We start from the raw sequence: 18,880 nt of genomic DNA, 5'->3' as shown, positions 1-18,880 counted from the left end.
CCAGGACAGCGCCCCTCAGTAGCCTTTTTCAGTAATGAGTCATATGTCAGGGGGACCCAGGATCCCCAGATCCACTGATTCACTAGGAAGGCTCTTGGCTGTGATTTATTATGGCAAAAGGATTCAAAGCACAGGGAAAAGGTTTAAAGAGCACGTGTTCCCCTAACTTCCGAGCAAACAGCTATGGCAACACATTGAATGTCAGAAGGAGCTTGTTAGAGATCAAAATCCGGAGCATTTAGGGGACTTTCCTGGTGGTCCCGTAGCCGACACTCTCCACTTCCACTGACGAGATCCCTGGTCTCCCGAATGACTCGAAACACCGCTAAGAAGTTAAAACAAAACAAAAAGCCCAGAGTTGTTATTATGAGCTGGTCACAGCTGCCTCTACCAGACACACCTGAACTCCAGACTCCCACAGGGAGGGCAGATGCCCAGCACCTGCTGTGTTGTTGCTCCAAACGCCTTAGGCCCATGAGTCACTCTTATCACAGTTAGGGTGCTGGGGTTGTTGTCGTTCACTCACTAAGTGGAGTCTGACTTTTTCCCACCTCATGGACTGCAGCATGCCAGGCCTCCCTGTCCTTCACTATCTCCCGGAGTTAGCTCAAACTCATCTCTACTGAGTCGGATGCCATCCAACCATATTATCCTCTATCTCCCCCTTCTCCTCCTACCCTCAGTCTTTCCCAGCATCAGGGTCTTTTCCAGTGAGTTGGCTGTTTGCATCAGGTGGCCAAAGGACTGGAGCTTCAGTTTCAGCATCAGTCCTTCCAAGGAATATTCAGGATTGATTTCCTTTAGGATTGACTGATTTGATCTTCTTGCAGTCCAAGGGAGTCCAAGACAAGAGTCTTCTCCAGCACCACAATTCAAAAGCATCAATTCTTCAGTGCTCAGCCCTCATTATGGCCCAACTCTCACATGCATATATGACCACTGGAAAAATCATAGTTCTGACTATACAGGCATGTGTCAGCAAAATGATGTCTCTGCTTTTTAATACACTCTGTATGTTTGTCATAGTTTTACTTCCAAGGAGCAAGCGTCTTTTAATTTCCTGGGTGCAGCTGAAACAGAGCAGGACCCTATGGTCCTTGCCGCCTGCCTGCCCTGCATGTCTTCTGCCTGCCTTTTGCATGTGGAAAACTTTAGTCAAAGAAAAAGTTTAATCAGAGAAATGAGACCATGTGAAAACAAAGAGAAACAGTCTAAGGAGACTAAGTGATAATAGTGTAGTCGTTAAGGATAGTCATGGACCTTTCGTTCTTTCTCAAGGGCTATAGATAACATTCTGATTCATGTCCTGTGAGTTGTCCTACAGATACCAAAACACCAGGTGGAGAATTTAACTACATGATGACCAGGCTGTCCCCAGGACATGAGTTGCCACACATCCGAGAACTGGCTGCAAAGAGATGGGAACAAACGGACCCTGGAACTGAAGACTAACTGTACCTAAAACAACCAAGATGATGCTGGTCAGAGCACTGATGACCAATTTGAAGATGACTGTGCTCTTTCTGCTTTCCACCCCAACTCTGTCTATCAGTTCAGTTCAATTCAGTCACTCAGTCGTGTCTGACTCTTTGCGACCTCATGAATCGCAGCACCCCAGGCCTCCCTGTCCATCACCAACTCCCTGAGTTCACTCAGACTCAGGTCCATCGAGTCAGTGATGCCATCCAGCCATCCCATCCTCGGTCGTCCCCTTCTCCTTCTGCCCCTAATCCCTCCCAGCATCAGAGTCTTTTCCAATGAGTCAACTCTTCGCGTGAGGTGGCCAAAGTACTGGAGCTTCAGCTTTAGCATCATTTCTTCCAAAGAAATCCCAGGGTTGATCTCCTTTAGAATGGACTGGTTGGATCTCCTTGCAGTCCAAAGGACTCTCAAGAGTCTTCTCCAACACCACAGTTCAAAAGCATCAATTCTTCAGCGCTCAGCCTTCTTCACAGTCCAACTCTCACATCCATACATGACCACAGGAAAAACCATAGCCTTGACTGGGTGGACCTTAGTCGGCAAAGTAATGTCTCTGCTTTTGAATATACTGTTTAGGTTGATCATAACCTTTCTTCCAAGGAGTAAGCATCTTTTAATTTCATGGCTGCAGTCACCATCTGCAGTGATTTTGGAGCCCCAAAAAATAAAGTCTGACACTGTTTCTACTGTTTCCCCATCTATTTCCCATGAAGTGATGGGACCAGATGCCATGATCTTGGTTTTCTGAATGTTGAGCTTTAAGCCAACTTTTTCACTCTCCTCTTTCACTTTCATCAAGAAGGTTTTTAGCTCCTCTTCACTTTCTGCCATAAGGGTGGTATCATCTGCAACTCTGTCGATAAAAGCTCTCAATCCCTGCTTTTCAGGGAGTGGGAGTCAGCCTTGGACAGATGTCTGCCACCCTACCCCCCAGACAATTGTTAACATCTGAAATAAAGCAAAATCTCCTTTCCACCAACCTGGCCTGTGTATTGCCTTTTGAGTGGTAAGCAGCCCAACCCACACACTATTCAGAAGCATAGTGACCATCTTCAGTGATTTTGGAGCCTAAGAAAATAAAATCTGCCTTTACTTCCACTTTTTCCCCATCTATTTGCCATGACGTGATGGGCCTGGAGGCCATGACCTTAAGTTTTTGAATGTTGAGTTTTAAGGGAGATGAGAAAAATCCCCAAATCCAGGTTCCCAGCTAAGGGTCAAACTCATTTGCTGGACTCCCTAAGGATCACACTCTGGCCTTATATTAATCCTTTTCTGCACAGGCAAGGCCGTAAATATTTCCATCTCTGTGGGCCCAAACAACTGCTCCTTTGGTGCATAAAGCAGCTACAGGCAACATGTAAATGAATGGATGAGACTCTAATAAAAATTTATTTACAAAAACAAGTGATGGGCCAGGATTAGGCCCAGTGATTATAGTTTGCCAGCACATGGTGAAGAATGCCTCAACTTTTAGGAAATAACGGTGACGTGTTCGGTGAGAGTTAAATGTCGTGATGTCAATAAATGGATAAATGATGACATACATGGAGTACACAAGCAAATATGGCAAAATGTTAACAAGGATTGACTCCAGGGCAGGAATACAAGTGTTCATTGCCCTATTCATCCAACTTTTTCTGTTTGAAAAAGCTATTTAAGTTTTTCACCAGCAGTGGCACTGTTGAGCAGGACAAGATCCCTGCCTCACCAGCCAGGACTCAGCAGAGATGCCAGGCAGTAAAGTAACAAATCCTTGCACTCCAGAGAGGACAGTGCTCTGGGAAAAGCCAAAACAGGAAACGGGACAACAAAACCCAAAGGAAAGGGCAGTTTTAATAGACATTCAGTGAACTTCCAACACAGAATCTCACCAAAATAATATAATGAAATGGAGCAACATATACTTTAAAAATATTGGGTTGGCCAAAGAGTTCACTTGGGTTTTCCCCTAAGATGTTATGGAAAAAGCTAAATGAACTTTTTGTACAACTCAACATACTTGACAGTGTATACAGCTATTAGATGCTGATAGCCAATGAAGGGTTTCTTGCATATTCAATGGAACTAAAAAATACATGTCTTTGTTCAGACAAAATAAAATTTATATTTTAAGGCAGGATGAGAAAATGAAGCATAAAATTCTGTCCATTCAGGCCTCCTTCTATCTTTGATGGCCAAGTGCATCCAAATTATACATTAACCAGACCTCCTCAAAGGTGGGAATGCCTGTTCAACCATAAAGATCATTTTTGTTTTGTTCTGTGTTTTCTGACGCTGGCAATGTGACTTCTTAGAAGATAGCATTCTTTCCCAACTTCGTAGGGGGTCATGGTGACTGGACTATGTATCCTTGGTGAACTGTATCTAAAATGTCAGTGTGTCATTTTGATGGATGGTTCTTTGTCTCGAAAATGTATATGACCATGCCTTTGACTTCTAACAGCCAGAGTAGTCTTCAGAATTTTCTATAAGACTTTTTCCTGGCTTATAGTCCTCAGTTTGGCTCAAATAAAGTTCTCTTTTTTCTTCTTGTCAGCTGAATTTTCCTCGACAATTCTACCTGCCAAATTATCCTTCTTTAGGAGACTTTCCAAAATCTGCTGTGCATCACAGGCAAGAACCACCCATGGATATTAATCAGTGGCAAAAGGGTGATGACAAACATGATATTCTTACAGCCTCAAAGGGCTTATTGGTTAATGGGAAAATTAGTGACGTTACAGTGGAGAAACCCCAAAGACACGCCTTCACTCAAGATGGAGATCTGTGTCACCAGCGAGACGTATGGACGTCACATGCCCTCAAAGTGACGCACTGAAAGGACAGCATCACTTTGGTGGTGTCCCTGCCCCAAACACACAGCCTCCACCTCATCAGGAGAAACATCAGACGAGCCCAAACTAGGACCATTCCTCGACACAGGCAATCCACCCTCTTTAAATGTGTCAAGGGTATAAAAGGCGAGGGGCCGGGAACCTGTCCCGGGTTGATGTCTGCCCAGAGGACTTGACCAGGAAGGGCCAGGTGGAAGGAACGTGGGCCAGGAGGACTCTAGTGGGAGTGCAGTGAGACGGGCCTGGATTCTGGACACAGGCTCCTCCCAGGGCATCTCAAGGCTCACTTCCTGCTTTGGTAACTACTATGTTTAGGCTTGTGTGAGAGTTTAAAGGTGTCCCTGTTGGCTCAGATGGTAAAGAATCTGCCTGCAATACAGGTTTGATCCTTGGGGCAAATCCCCTGGTGAAGGGAATGGCAACCCATTCCAGTATTCTTGCCTGGAGGATTCCATGGACAGAGGAGCCTGCCGGGCCATAGTCCATGGGGTCGCAAAGAGTCTGATATGGCTGAGCAGCCAACACTTTAAGAGATTAACATTTAGGGAAACTGGATAAAGAATTAACAAAAACCCTGTAGTATTTTTGCAGCCTAAAATTATTTCAATATAAAAAGTTAAAAAAAATTAAAGTTTAAAAAGAAAGAAAGGCAAGGGACTTCCCTGGTGGTCCAGGGGAAGACTCCCCGCTCCCAGTGCAGGGGGCCCACGTTTGATTCCTGGTCAGGGAACTAGATCCCACGTGCTGCAGTGAAGATCGAAGAGCCTGCATGCCACAACCAAGACACGGGGCAGCCAAATAGAGAAATGAAAATGAATATTTAAAAATTAGAAAAGCAAGAACAGAAAATCTGAGAAGACTTGGGGAAATGAGGTATTTTCCCATTTCTACAAGCATTATACACCCCCCCACCCCATCCTACCCCAAGGGCAGGGTTTTTCTCTGTCCTGCTTGTCTGTACCCAGGATGGTGCCTACGAGGTGACAGTGTGCAGAACAGATGTGAATAGCTCACTAGGTACAAATTAACAACAGAAGTGTGCTGATGTATTCGACAAATAACAAAACCCAGCATCTCTCATCTCCTGCAAAATCGTGGGGAGCCACTTCCCATTCTGAGGTTGCCCTGCTTGTGTTAGTTTTCTGGGACATGGAAAAAACCCGTTTGTAGATCTTGTGTGTCTTCCTACGTCATAGTCTTTCAACTCCAGACCAGCTTGGTGCAGACCGGAAGGGTGTGTGTGACACCTCTGAAGCACAATTTCGTATCTGTGCTAGGAAGCGTTTGTGTTGAACCAGGGAGGGACTCCGTTCCCTGGAGAGGCTATAACAAAGTGGCAAAAACGGAGTGGCTTAGAACAATAGAAATGTATCATCTCCCAGCTCTGGAGGCCAGAAGCCTGAGATCAAAACGTCCACAGGGCCACGCTTCCTCCAAAGGCCCCAGCGGAGGGTCCTCCCTGCTACTTCCTGACGCGGGGGCCCCTGGTGCTCTTGGAGTGTGGCCGAGTCACCCCAGGCTCTGCCTCCGTGCTCACACGGCCCCCTCCCCTGTGGCTCTGTCCTCACGCGCCGTGCTTCTTTCTGTCTCTCTGCATCCTCTCGTTTTCTTATAAGGACACCAACCACTGGATTTGGGGCCCACCCTCAGCCACTATTAACCTCACCTTACCTCATTACATCTTCGAAGAGCTCATTTCCAAATTAAGGTTCCATTCTCAGGTTCTGGGTGGATGTGACTCTGAGGGGACACTATTGAACGCATTACAGAAGGGGCAAAGAAGACAAAATAACTGACAGTCACTGCCAGCTAATGAGTGCCTGCCACGTGCGAGGACTTACTCATAAAGCATATAAAGCCTCTGTAAACTTTGAAAGAATCCTGCGAGGAAGGGATGGGTCTTGCACTTTTAAAATAAATATTCATTGACTTATTTGGCTGCACTGACTGTTCGTTGTGGTATGCAGGGTCTTCAGCTGTGGCATCTGAATCCAGGCCCCCTGCACTGGGAGGGCAGTCTTAGCCATGGGACTGCCAGAGAAGTCCTGACTTTTGCACTTTAGTAGGTGAGCAAGGGGGCTTACAGGGGATGCTCTTGCCCAGAGTCAGTAAAAGACAGGTGAAGGTAACACCCAGGCCAGCTCGCGTGCCCACCACAGCTGTGGGCGCCCCACGTTGGGGCCAGGACCGCTTCACAGGTGGCAGGTGGTGTGTGTGCCCAGTTAGCAGCATGGGCCTGAGCACAGGGGCTGTGCCCAGTGTGGCTCAGGTGCTGCCTTCCTGAGATCCTTGGTACTCTTAGAACAAGGGCCTGAAAACTCATTTTGCACGAGCATTAGAGAGCCCGGCAGATACGGCTGTGGTCATGGCCCCGCCCTTCCTCCTCCTAGACTCCCCACCCCGTCCCCCTGCCTCCTGCTGCTCCAGGACTCACACCCACTCACTCCATACAGGCTGCTTCTCCCCCATATTCATCCCTCCGTTGTTATTATAGAAGATTAAGGAAATAGAAAAAGTTAGGGGAGGGAACCAACCATGGTCTCATGCGTGGGTGCTAAGTTACTTCAGTCGGGTCCAACTCTTTGTGACCCCATGGACTGTAGCCTGCCTGGCTCTTCTGTCCTTGGGGTTTTCCAAGCAAGGATACTGGAGTGGGTTGCCCTGCTCTCCTCCAGGGGATCTTTCCAGCCCAGGGATCAAACCCATGTCTCTTCTGTCTCCTGCATTGGGAGATGGCAGGTTTGTTACCATTAGCACCATCTGAGAAGCCCGTGGCCTCATGATCTAAAGGAAAACTTCTGACAGATCTGTTCTCTATTTTCTGTGCATAGGATTTTTATTAATTATATGTCAATTAAATAGAATCTATCAATTGTATTAACCACATTATATTGACTGTTTTGAAACTGCTTCTCAATAACACATCTAGCATTCTCCTATGATGTCATTTACTCCTCAAGAGTGAACACTATTCCAAAAGAAAACTTTTCTTTTTCTAAAAACAAAGAGTCCTGGGACTTCCCTGGTGGTCCAGTGGCTAAGACTCTGAGCGCCCAATGAAAGAGGGATGGGTTCGATCCCTGGTCAGAAAACTAGATCCCATATGCCATAATTAAGAATTCACATGCCACATCTAAGACCTGGGACAGCCAAGTAAATAAACAAACACTTAAATTTTAAAAAGAGTCCTTTAAATAAAACTTTGGAAAAACACAGAAATTCACAGAGTGTTGTTAAATACCCATTCCCCACCTCTAGTGATGGCTACTGTTAGCATCAGTGAGTGTCCATCAGTCCCACAGATGCCTGGGCCCTACCAAGCCCCAGGGACTTGGAATCTAAAGGGCTGGGAACTCAGGGTTACAATAAGCACCCAGCACTGCCAACAGCAGGGCCCTGGAAGACACAGTTCTATAGATACTTTTCCCCAACTAAACAGGGGTCCTGGCTATGGACAGAGGCTGGGCAGTGAGGGGGCTTCTAAATTCTGGGATGGACATTTTTATACTAATAGGTAAATCTTCTGTCTCTCCATTAATTTTCCTTTAAAAAATTCCTAGCATTGCCTGCTTTCATTGTGAAGTTTTATTTTTGATTTACAGAAGTAACTGTAACTGAGCAGGTCCCCATGGGGCTTTCTTGGGACAATATGTATACGTGTGCCCAGTCATGTCTGACTCTTTGTGACCATATGGACTGTAGCCTGCCGGGTTCCTCTGTCCATGGGATTTCCTGGGCAAGAAAACTGGAGTGGGTTGCCATTTCCTCCTTCAAGAGAATCTTCCCAATCCAGGGATCAAACCTGGTCTCCTAGCTTCCCTGGTGGCTCAGAGGTTAAAGCGTCTGCCTCCAATGCGGGAGACCTGGGTTTGATCCCTGGGTCGGGAAGATCCCCTGGAGAAGGAAATGGTAACCCACTCCAGTATTCTTGCCTGGAGAATCCCATGGACGGAGGAGCCTGGTAGTCCACGGGGTCGCAAAGAGTCAGACACGACTGAGCGACTTCACTCCCTCACTCACTACATTAGCAGGTGGATTCTTTACCACTGAGCCACCTGGGAAGCCCAGACTGTTCCCTTACCATCCTCTGCCCATTTCTTGTCTGTAGAAAAAACTTTAGCCAAAGAATAAATTTAATTAGAGGAGTAAGAACATGCAGAAGCAAAGGAAAGCAGTCAAACAAGACAAAATAGTAAGTTTAGCCATTAAAGACAAGGATCTTTGGGGAATACCCTGCCAGTCCAAAGATTAGGACTTGGCACTTTCACTGCTGAGGGTCTGGGTTCTATCCCTGGGCAGTGAACTAAGAGCCTGCCAGCCATGTGGTATGGCCAAAAAACAAAAAAAGACAAGGACCTTTATTTCCTCTTTAAAAATCTGTGATTAGCATTCTGAGCCATATCCTTTGAGCTATTTTAGAGATACTGAAACCCCCACCCAGTGGAAGAAGCTAACTTCACGATGACCAGGCTATAGCCATGATGTGAGCTGCTCCATCTTGCACAATTCTGAGAACTGGCCTCAAGGAAATGGGAACAAACCAACTCTGGAACTGAAGATTAACTGTACACAAAACGATCACGAGGATGCTGATCACACTAGCACATGACCAACTTCAAGATGACTGTCAAAGGGAGCGCGTCTGACTCCAAGAACCTGTCGGCACTGACTGCAGCTCCCACACATGGCTCCCCCTCCGCCCCGGCCTTGCACCCCTGGAACTGCCCTTTGAAAGCTCTTGCCCCCTGATCAGCAAGGGGGAGTTGATTCTTTGGGACATAGGCCTACCTTCTCCCCCAGATTGCCGGCTTCTTCATGACAGCCATCTTTCCTTTTACCCAACACTTGACTCCTAGCATTGGATTCCTGAGTGACAAGCAGCTGAACGTGAGTTCCGTAACATAAAGAGTCAAATGTTTATTCAATGCCTCCTTTGTGACAGGTATGGAGGTAGGAACGGTCCCAGTGCTGCCTGTCTGCTGGGGACCTGGACAAGCATCCGTACGTCATTAAGAGACACACACAGAACAGCTGGGTTGGCCCAGGACAGGTCAACAGGTGTACCCAGGGTGTCACCTGCCCCATGTGGGTCCCAGTCTTTCCCTTCTGATTCTTCTTAGGAAAGCTTTTGCCTACATTAGTTTATAGCAACAGCTCTTCACCATGTACATCTGCTTCCTCCCCGATTTCTGCACCTCCCTCCACCTTTCAGAGGGGGCTCAGGGCTGCCTCTGCTCGAGTCGGCTGCTTCAAGGGGCCTGGCTCAGAGGTACAGCGTCTCTCTGCTTTGCCTCCAGCTCACCTAGGCCACCAGGCCTGTGATGGGTCCAGATGCAGGAGGCGGAGCAGAGATGTGCTCACGTGGGGTACCAATTTTCAAGTTTATATCTGCTGATTCTCCCCTTGCTGCTGAAGATAAACAGGGAAATTTAATAAACGCTTAGTTGTTTTGACGTGTCATCTTTTTTTTCCCCTCCATCCTCCTCCTCCCCACTCCTGCCCTGTCAGAGGATTTCTGGGGCTAGAATTTTATTAGCAACAGACTCTGGGGCTGGAGTTTTTGCCTAATGGGACAGAAGCAGCTGAACAGAACGGGGCACAGGTGAGTGAGTTGCCCTCCTCAGCATGTCGGCAGGGATGCACGTGAGCTGGGGTGGGAGGGGAGCAGAAGACGCCCTTTTGGACTATTTTGCTGCTGCCACTGCTGCTGCTGCTAAGTCGCTTCAGTTGTGTCCAACTCTGTGCGACCCCGTAGACGGCAGCCCACCAGGCTTCCCCATCCCTGGGCTATTTTGACCTGAAGGCAATCAGGACCCAGTGGATCCAGAAAACATTATTACCTCTTCCTTAACTTTCCTGGTGACTCAAATGGTAAAGAATCTGCCTGAAATGCAGGAAACCTGGGTTTGACTCCTGGGTCAGGAAGATCCCCTGGCAAAGCTACCAATATTCTTGCCTGGAGACGTCTATAGACAGAGAAGCCTGGCGGGCTACAGTCCATGGGGTTTAAAAGAGTTGGATGTGACTAAAGTGACTTAACGTAACAACCAGAAGACGAGCTATTATTAGAGATAACTTTTTTATCTGACTTACCTGCAGAGCAAGGCAAGCACTGACCACCAACCTCGCTCTCTATATCTCCCTGTGAAGAGCCCTCCTCCCTTGGGGAGCCCCAGGCCCCCAACCTATTCCTCAGCTCACGGTGTCATAGAAGCCTCAATTGCCAGACTCATCACCCTTGGTCTCAGTTCTCTGGGGCTCCTGTATGTCAGAAATTAAATTTATATCTCTCCTGTTAATGTCTGGTGTCAATTTAATTATCAGTCCAGCCAAAGAATCCAGCAGGGAGGAAAGGACAATGTCTGCAGCTCTACAACTGTCTTGCTGCAGAAGAAGGGGCCATGAGACACTGAGGAAAAAGCCACCATGGCTTCTACTGACTCTGGGAAAATCAGAGATCACAAGGGAATCTTCAAAGTTGCTTGAATTTAAAACAATTTTTTGGCTTCACTGCACAGCAGGCACATGGAATCTTAGGTCCCCAACCAGAGCCTGAACCCATGCCCTGCACAGTGGAAGCATGAAGTCTTAACCACTGGACTTCCTAGGAAGTCCCCTAAAATTTTGATCCTTCTGAATACAGATTTCAAGTTGAAGTGAATGGCTCCCGGGATCTATGTGAAGAGAGAGGAAACTTACTCTCTTCCCCAGTCTCCAATAACACGAGAAGCTGTGGCCTCAAGGAATGAGAGAGAGACATCAGCATTTTTCAGGGCCTTTGGCAGAAAAAGTAATGCTCATTATGGGTGAGATTTATGTTTGTTATTACACACAACGACAGTGATAACATTATCCATTCACCGTAGGGCTCAGACACTGACCCAAGCATTTTATGTCCATTAACTCACCTGGTGCTTAAATTGGACACAGAGAGGCTCAGCAGTTACTCCCACGCCACACAGCAGGCACACGGAAGGGCTGGATTGGCATTAAACCATCTGACCTTATAGCCTTCCATGGCAGCTTGAAAACATGTCTGGACCCAAGCCTGCAGCAATAAGGCAACACTGACTCCATAAAGCAGCAGGAGAGATTGACTATGCTGTTGTTGCTGTATCGTTGCTCAATCATATCCAACTCTTTGTGTGTGTAATAAAGTTTTATTAAAATATAAAGGAGATAAAGAAAGCTTCTGACATAGGCATCAGAAGGGGGCAAAAAGAGTACCCCCCTGCTAGTTTTTAGCTGGATGTTATATGGTCACTAGTAGTCTGTTAATCATATCCAACTGTTTTATGACCCCATGGACTGTAGCCCACCAGGCTCCTCTGTCCATGGGATTTCCCAGGCAAGAATACTGGAGAGGGTTGCCACTTCCTTCTCCAGGGGATCTTCCTAACCCAAGGATTGAACCCACGTCTCCTGCATTGGCAGGTGGATTCTTTACCACCAAGCCACCTGGGAAGCCTGGACACTGACTATACATACAGACAATGGCTAGACCCCGTACATGTAACTAGAGAACTCTAACCCACAAACTCTGCGACAATCACCCAGAAGCCAGACCACAGCCTCTACAGCCACCAGCCAGGAATATCACAACTTAGCCATGACTGCCATCTTCCCTAATTTTTGCTCCTCCCCTTTCTAACCTAGGACAACCAGAGAAGGTCAAGAATGCCCCCAAAATCAATCACACAGGATCCTCAGCTTACAGCAAGCCTGTCCACAGCTTCTCCAGGCCTGGGGCACACCTAAGCTTTCCTCCTTTCTAGTACAAGCTGTGCCCTTCTCTGCCTGCCTGTGAGGCTCTGCCAAAACCCAAGTCAAAGTAGAGGACCCCTGCTACAGCCAACTCTAAAAACAGCTGTCCACAGGTGTGTTACCCTCCTACTTGTTTTTATTTTAAAAATAAAAAAATCCATTGCTGCATGGGCTTTCTCTGGTTGCGGCAAGTGGGGCTTACTCTCTCGTGGGCTTCTCACCATGGTGGCTTCTCTTGTGGCAAAACACGGGTTGTAGAGAGTGCAGGCTTAGTAGTCGTGGCCTGGCCCACCAGCTTAGTTGCTCCACAGCATGTGGGATCTTCCCGGACCAGGGATCGAACTTGCGTCCCCTGCGTTGGCAGGCAGATTCTTACACTGAACCACCAGGGCAGTCCCCTCCTATTTGTAAAAGGTGAGCACCTGCAGACCAGTCCAGCAGGGAAAGAGGTCACGCACAGGGAGGCATCCCAAGGTGGGCCACTCCCCCCAACAACCCCCACCCCCCAGCTGTAGAATGACAAAAGCCACAGAACGGCTTTCCTTGCCCTTCTTGCTCATTATTTTCTGACGTTTTGTTTTCAACACAGTTTTCCATTTTTGTGGGGTCGAAACTGTCTCTCATTCATTTATTAAGAATTATAGGAGTCTTGAAATGGAGTCCTGTGACTTCAGAGTCATGCCCAGGTGTCTCTCTTATCTTGCCTGCTTATCCTAGCCAGACCTGTTCCATCACATTCTGTCTAATCAATAAAGAGTAGTGAAGGTCAGGGGCCTGGCGCCAGTGTCCCAATCAGCATCACTGTTTGTGTGCTGCTCTGAGTCATCCTCCAGGTAAGATAACCTTTTACAGAGTACGCTGAGACAGCCCGGGAGTCACAGACCACCAAATCAAGGACATCCAGGCCATAAATGATTAAGACAATAACCCCAGGGTCTTCCCTGGTGGTCCTGAGGCTAAGACTCCACACCCTGCAGAGGGCGTGGGTTCAACTTCTGATGGGGAAATTAAGATCCTAAGTGCCAGGCAATGCAGCAAAAAAAAAAAAAGTTCCAATTCAAGGATACCACTTGTTTTTATTGGTAGGAGTTCTTTATCAGACAAGGCAATGGCAACCCACTCCAGTGTTCTTGCCTGGAGAATCCCAGGGACGGGGGAGTCTGGTGGGCTGCCGTCTATGGGGTCGCACAGAGTCGGACACGACTGAAGCGACTTAGCAGCAGCAGCGGCAGCAGTTCTTTATATATTCTTATCAGATATGTGTAATGAGAATGGTGAATTTATCCCAGTGAATGGTCCAGCTTTTTATTCTCGAAAAACCGTCCTTCAGTGAATAGTTCTTTCTTTCCATTAAATGCAAATGATCAGTTAAAAAATAAATAAAAACTGCTAACTCAGAGACTTCCCTGGCAGTCCAGTGGCTAAGACTTTGTCTTCCAATGAGAGGCTGCATGTTCAATCCCTGGTTGGGAAACAAAATCCCACATGCCTTGCAACCTAAAATACAAAACATAAAATAGAAGCGATATTATAACAAACTCAATAAAGACTTAAAAAAAAAAAAACACAACAACCGCTCACTCAGACAGAGGAGGGTGGACCTGAGGCTGTCTTCCCCTCCCTTGCTTTGCTGCAGCCCCTGCTGTCAAAGTGCAGCTCTCTGAGCTTGGGCCTTTGCTGGCTGTCAGTTTCTCCTTCCTACCTCCCCAGGGCTAAACGTCACCTGACCTCCCATGCTTCCCTGAATTTACAGACCAGGCTCTGCCATGGCACGTCCCAGACAGGCTCCTCTCCCCACACACCTGTTCACCTGCCGCTCCCACTGAGGCTCCACGCTGGGCCCCCAGGAGGCAGGGCTGGCCTGCACCTGCAGAGTCAGCCCCCAGGGGTGGCAGAGGCGCAGCACCCACTGAGGGGCAGCTGGACCTTTCTGATAGGCCAGTCCTGTCCAGACAGCTCCCAGCACAGCCCCACCCTGCCCCCAAAAGACAGGAACCCTTTTTTTCCCTGGATAATACACGTACTCTAAATCCTAAGCAGAACGGCCAGAACCAAACCTTTACTAACGCCCTCCCCGTGACCTCCACCCGGGCCTGAGGCCACTGGACTCCTTTGTGCCTCTTCTGTACGTCCACGTCAGCCCTTCACCCTGTCCTCGGGTCACACGCCCATTGTGTGCACAGCAGACCAGCACAGGTAGGGCGCTGAGCCAGGCCTAGGGATGAGGGGCGCCGGGCAGGGGCTTCTATTCCCCTCGGCCCTGGGCAGCTCTCAGGGCCAGCTCCCCGCTCCTCTGCGAACCCAAACTCCACTCATTTCAAGACCCATCACTGTCATTCTGTCATCGCAGACACCTGGTCAAAGCGTGGGCACCTGGAAGCCAACGCAGGAGAGAGGGTCTGGGGCCCCTGAGTGGCCCGGAAGGCCGGAAGGAGGCAGGCTGGACCACCTGCACCCCGCGTCCTGCCCAGCTCGGGACGCGGAAACCTAGACGAGACCCACAGCTCAGCGCCCACCCCCGCGGCGCGGGGACCACCCCTCTCCCCAGACCCTGCAGACCGCGCCCCCGCCCACACCCTCTGACTCAGCCGCCGGGGGGACGACACCAAACCCCGGGAGGGGGGACAGCCCTACAGCACACGACCCTTGGTCCCGAGACGGCGCCCATCGGGGGTCCCGGGCTGCGGCCGTGCTCCTGTCCCCCTCAGTCCGCACTGACCGGACGGCCCGCGCTCCATTTCCTCCCGGGACGTCCCGCACCCCATTTCCGGTCCCGGTTCCCCCCCGCCGAGCGCTGTGGTTTCGCCCGCACGGCACATGACCGCCGCGCCGGGTCCGGGCGCTCGCCTCCGCTCGACCACTCCCACGAGTGTCCGCTGCTCCGGGAGTGTCCGCTGCTGCCGCGTGACCGCCGCCCGGTGTCCACACGCTCCCGCCCCGCCTGCCGCCGAGATGATGTGCGGAGCGCCTTCCGCCACGCAGCCGGCCACGGCCGAGACCCAGGCTATCGCCGACAAGGTTCGGGCTGTGGGGGGCGGATGGGGTACTGGGGGCCGGGGGCGTTCGCAGGCATGGGGCGGAGGCGCTGCGCCCGAGCGCATCCCGCCCTGAGTCGGGCTGGACGCAGGTGGATGCACCTCCCTGCCTGCGAGGTTCCCTGGCGCGGAGGTGTCCACTGGGTTAGGGGGCGCGAGGTGACAGGGAATAGCACTTAAAGAGCAAAGGATACGGCAGGCGGGGTGAGGTCCCCATGCGTGAGTCTGGGGTCCGGGTCCCAGGCGTCCGAGACTCGGGCTGGACTGAGTGTAGCCCTTTTTGTGAGTTTGAAGTGGTCTCCAATAAAAAGTTTAGAAACAGGAAGTAACTGGGTCGAGGAGGCAGAGCCCGGTTCAGACCCTGGTCAGCTGTCCAGCCCTGTTTCCAGAAACACTGGAAGATCAGGTTGGGGTGGGATGACCTGGGCCTGTCCTGCCTATCATCACAAGTAGGGCCCAGGAGGCTCGAGTTCTGATAAGCAGAGACTGAAGACAAGCTTTTGTCCCTTAACCTTCCTCCCTGGCTGCTGCCTCCTAAACCTCGGCCATGAGCTCAGCCCTGTTCCCTCTCCCGCGGTTGGGACCATCTGACTGCGGTAAAGGAAGGGGCTGAGTCAGTCTCCTGAGACCTGTGAAAAGTAGGCATTTGCTGGGACTCCCAGGAGAGCCAGATAGGAGGAGAGTCCTAGCTTTTCCCCTGTGGCCACTCAGAGCGCCCAGCCCTCCCGGCCTCTTCCTGGGTCTCCAGGCTGGAGAATCCCTGCTGGTCACCTGAGCTTTGAATGAGTGTCAGTCCCCTCGGGAGACGAGAGTTTCGGTCACTATGGCCTGCATTTGGGGTCCGTCCCTTGAGAGTGGACCATCCTCACTGACCCTGGGAACAAGGAGGCCGCCCGTGTGCTGGGTGGGCTCTGTGAGGGGCAGGGGCACCATCTGTACTGAAGCACATTCTGTACTGAAGCTTTCATGAACACGTGAGGAGAAATGAGGCCAGAGACAGTGTACCCACCACATCCAGTCCTATCCTAGGGCCCTCCCTGGCCCTCTGCCCACCTGGTCACTCTGGTCTGGGAACTGACAGCTTCCTAGTGACCCGGGGCCTTCTGAGCTTTCCTTGGCTCCAGTCCAGCCCGTCTTTCTCCTGGTCGGAGCTGTGTCGGTGACCTGCCGGTGACCTGCCATCCTGCAGGCCTCCACCTCCGCTGCTCCACCAGCTCCACCTGGGCTTCTCCCCAATCCTTGCACAGGGTGGGGTTCTCCTGCCTCCACTCCTGAAACAGGTGATTCCATCCCAGACCCCCAGGAGGGTCTGCGGGTGTCACTCGCCCCTCCCTGGTCAGGTAAACTGTCTGAGGGTCAATTCCCTGCACACCTAGCAGGAACAGGGGCTACACAGCTGAGTGTTCAGTAGAAGGTGGGCACTGGCCCGGGGGACACACCCAGCTGATCACCTGAGGGCCCTGGCAAACTCAGAGGGAGCAGGCAGCCAGACTCTCACTACCTGACCCTCTCTCTGATCCTTCCTTCCACTTCATTCACAGGGAGCGCCCCTCCCTGAAGGCCTTTGTCAAGTGACTCACTGGCATGTATGATGGTGATCCCCTCGGCTCTCCAAGCAGCACACTCCTGGTCTTAACTGAACTCCTCTGACCCCCACAACTGGTCTGAGGATTCCAGCGCAGTCAGCAAGCTCCTGTGGCTGCCAGTGGTCCAGACAGCAGCCTGAGCGCTCGGAAACTAGCTTAGGTTTTCAAGTCAAGACAAAACAACCTGCTCTCCCCTTCCTCCTCAAAAATTCTCACTTCCCCAAAGGCCAAGACCCTGTAAAACATGACTGATCTGAGAGTAAGATTAACATCTGACACCAAAGATCAGAAACAATCTCTGCCCAAAGGCCCTGCAACCTAGAGAGACCATCTAAAGATGCAGCAAAGCAATTTTTTCCTACAAAAGTGCTTTATCTGCTGCATGTTCTGCCACGGAAGAAACTGGGATTATGTAAGAGAATTAAGGCACATCAATAAGATGGAAGATTAAATTTAATATTAAATTTTAACATTTTTAAATGTTTTAGTTTTCAAAGAGTAATTAAAAACTATATACTCTTTCAAATGAAGGTTTGAGTGAAAATGGTAACGTACGAACTTATATACACTGTTGTAACCATGAGAATATAAACTATCCATGTCTGAAAAAAAAAAGGGCTAATGATACAGGCAAATGATAGCATTGAAACCTCAGCAAAATTAAGGAACTGTTTTCTGTACTTGAAATCAGGGCAAGCATTTTAATGTCTGCTCAGCTGTGAAGAACAAACGTGCTCTAGAAAGTGTGTAGAATGTGGGCATGTCAGCTGTAATATCTAATACGGGTGAGCTCACCTGTCTCTCCCTTCCCCCCTTCCCCAGGTGAAGTCCCAGCTGGAGGAGAAGGAGAACAAGAAGTTCCCAGTGTTCAAGGCTCTGGAGTTCAAAAGCCAGTTGGTTGCTGGGAAGAACTACTTCATCAAGGTGGGGTGTCCCCCTCAAAGGAAGGTGGAGTCTGAAGTGGGAGCTCACAGGTGCCCAGGGCAGGAGTGCTCAGCAGGGTCCTGTGGCAGCCCTCAGCTTCAGGGGTTTGGTGGCTGTCTAAAATGAGCATGCCTGTGCAAGCATGTGTGTGTGCATGTGTGTGTGTGCACGTGCATGCTGCGGCCTCCTTGGAGAAGAGGACCTAGCCTTTTGGGTGACCAAGGGCTCTGCTGAGTGAGTGTGGGTGAGGGGTGCTGGCTGGGCACCGAGGGCATCCCTTGCACTTGAAGGAGGAGGGTGGGAATGTCCTCAGCCCAGTCTCTGGGGACACGAAAGGACACAGCCTCCGGGCATCCAGGGCCCTCCTGCCTGTCCAGCCAAGGCCAGCAGAGCAGGGGGACTTGGGGTCAGAGGCCCCACCTGCCCCTCACTGGACTCTCCTTTCAGGTTCAAGTGGACGAGGATGACTTCATGCACATCCGAGTGTTTGAAAGCCTCCCGCACGAGAACAAGCCAGTGGCCTTGACCAGCTACCAGACCAACAAAGGCAGGCATGACGAGCTGACCTACTTCTAGGCCCGATTTTGCAGAGTCCATCACCCACGTGGGTCTCTCCTCTGCAGACCTGTCTGGGACCAGACACGGTGCCCCTCAGGGTGGGGTGGTGTCTCTGTTCCCTGCTTTCACTGTGTTCATTTTTTCCTCCCAATCCATGATTTTAACTAAATTTCTTTCGAGGGGGGCTTGTGTTATCTTTAAATAAACATGTGTTTTCTGTTTTCACAAATTGTCTCTGTTGGGGTTTTTCCTTCATCTGGAGCTATACTTACAGTAGGGAAGTGTCAGCAGGTGAGAGGTGTCCTGGGTGGAAGTCCTGCTGGGCCTCCTACCTCCTGAGCCCCCTTCCCTGAGGGGCTGAGGACGGGAGAGGGTGGCCCAGGTGACAGTGGGCAGGTGGAACACCCAGGGTTCAGGGAACGTGTGCTCTAACCACAGCTCCCCACGCCGTCATGGTGACTCTGTCGTGTCTCCAGGTCTCAGAACCCCCCACCCCACCCAGTCCAGTAAGAGGGGTTGAGAAAATCTGACCCTAGAGCATTAGTTCTAGATGGACTCAGATACATCCACACATTTTTGCTCAGGTAGAGATGCATGGGTGTGTGTGGGGAGGCAGTGACCCGCAGGGCCCGCTGAGTGCCATGTCCTGCGAGTCTGGCCTCAACTACCCTCTGACCGCCCGGGGTACGCGCTG

The 18,880-nt window shown here is 50.2% G+C and overlaps 1 protein-coding gene across 1 annotated transcript; it reads left to right on the top strand.

Annotated features, from left to right (window-relative positions):
* The first annotated feature begins 14,919 nt into the window (after window positions 1–14,919).
* On the top strand, window positions 14,920–18,406 carry CSTB (cystatin B). Its single transcript, XM_052638593.1, has 3 exons — window positions 14,920–15,101; window positions 17,527–17,628; window positions 18,076–18,406. The coding sequence occupies exons 1-3, from the start codon at window positions 15,036–15,038 to the stop codon at window positions 18,202–18,204; spliced, it is 297 nt and encodes a 98-aa protein (XP_052494553.1). The 5' UTR covers window positions 14,920–15,035; the 3' UTR covers window positions 18,205–18,406.
* Window positions 18,407–18,880: the final 474 nt, after the last annotated feature.

This window comes from Budorcas taxicolor, chromosome 1 (assembly GCF_023091745.1).
Source record: "Budorcas taxicolor isolate Tak-1 chromosome 1, Takin1.1, whole genome shotgun sequence".
Classification (NCBI taxonomy): Eukaryota; Metazoa; Chordata; class Mammalia; order Artiodactyla; family Bovidae; genus Budorcas; species Budorcas taxicolor.
This window is presented reverse-complemented; position numbering and strand designations above follow the sequence as displayed.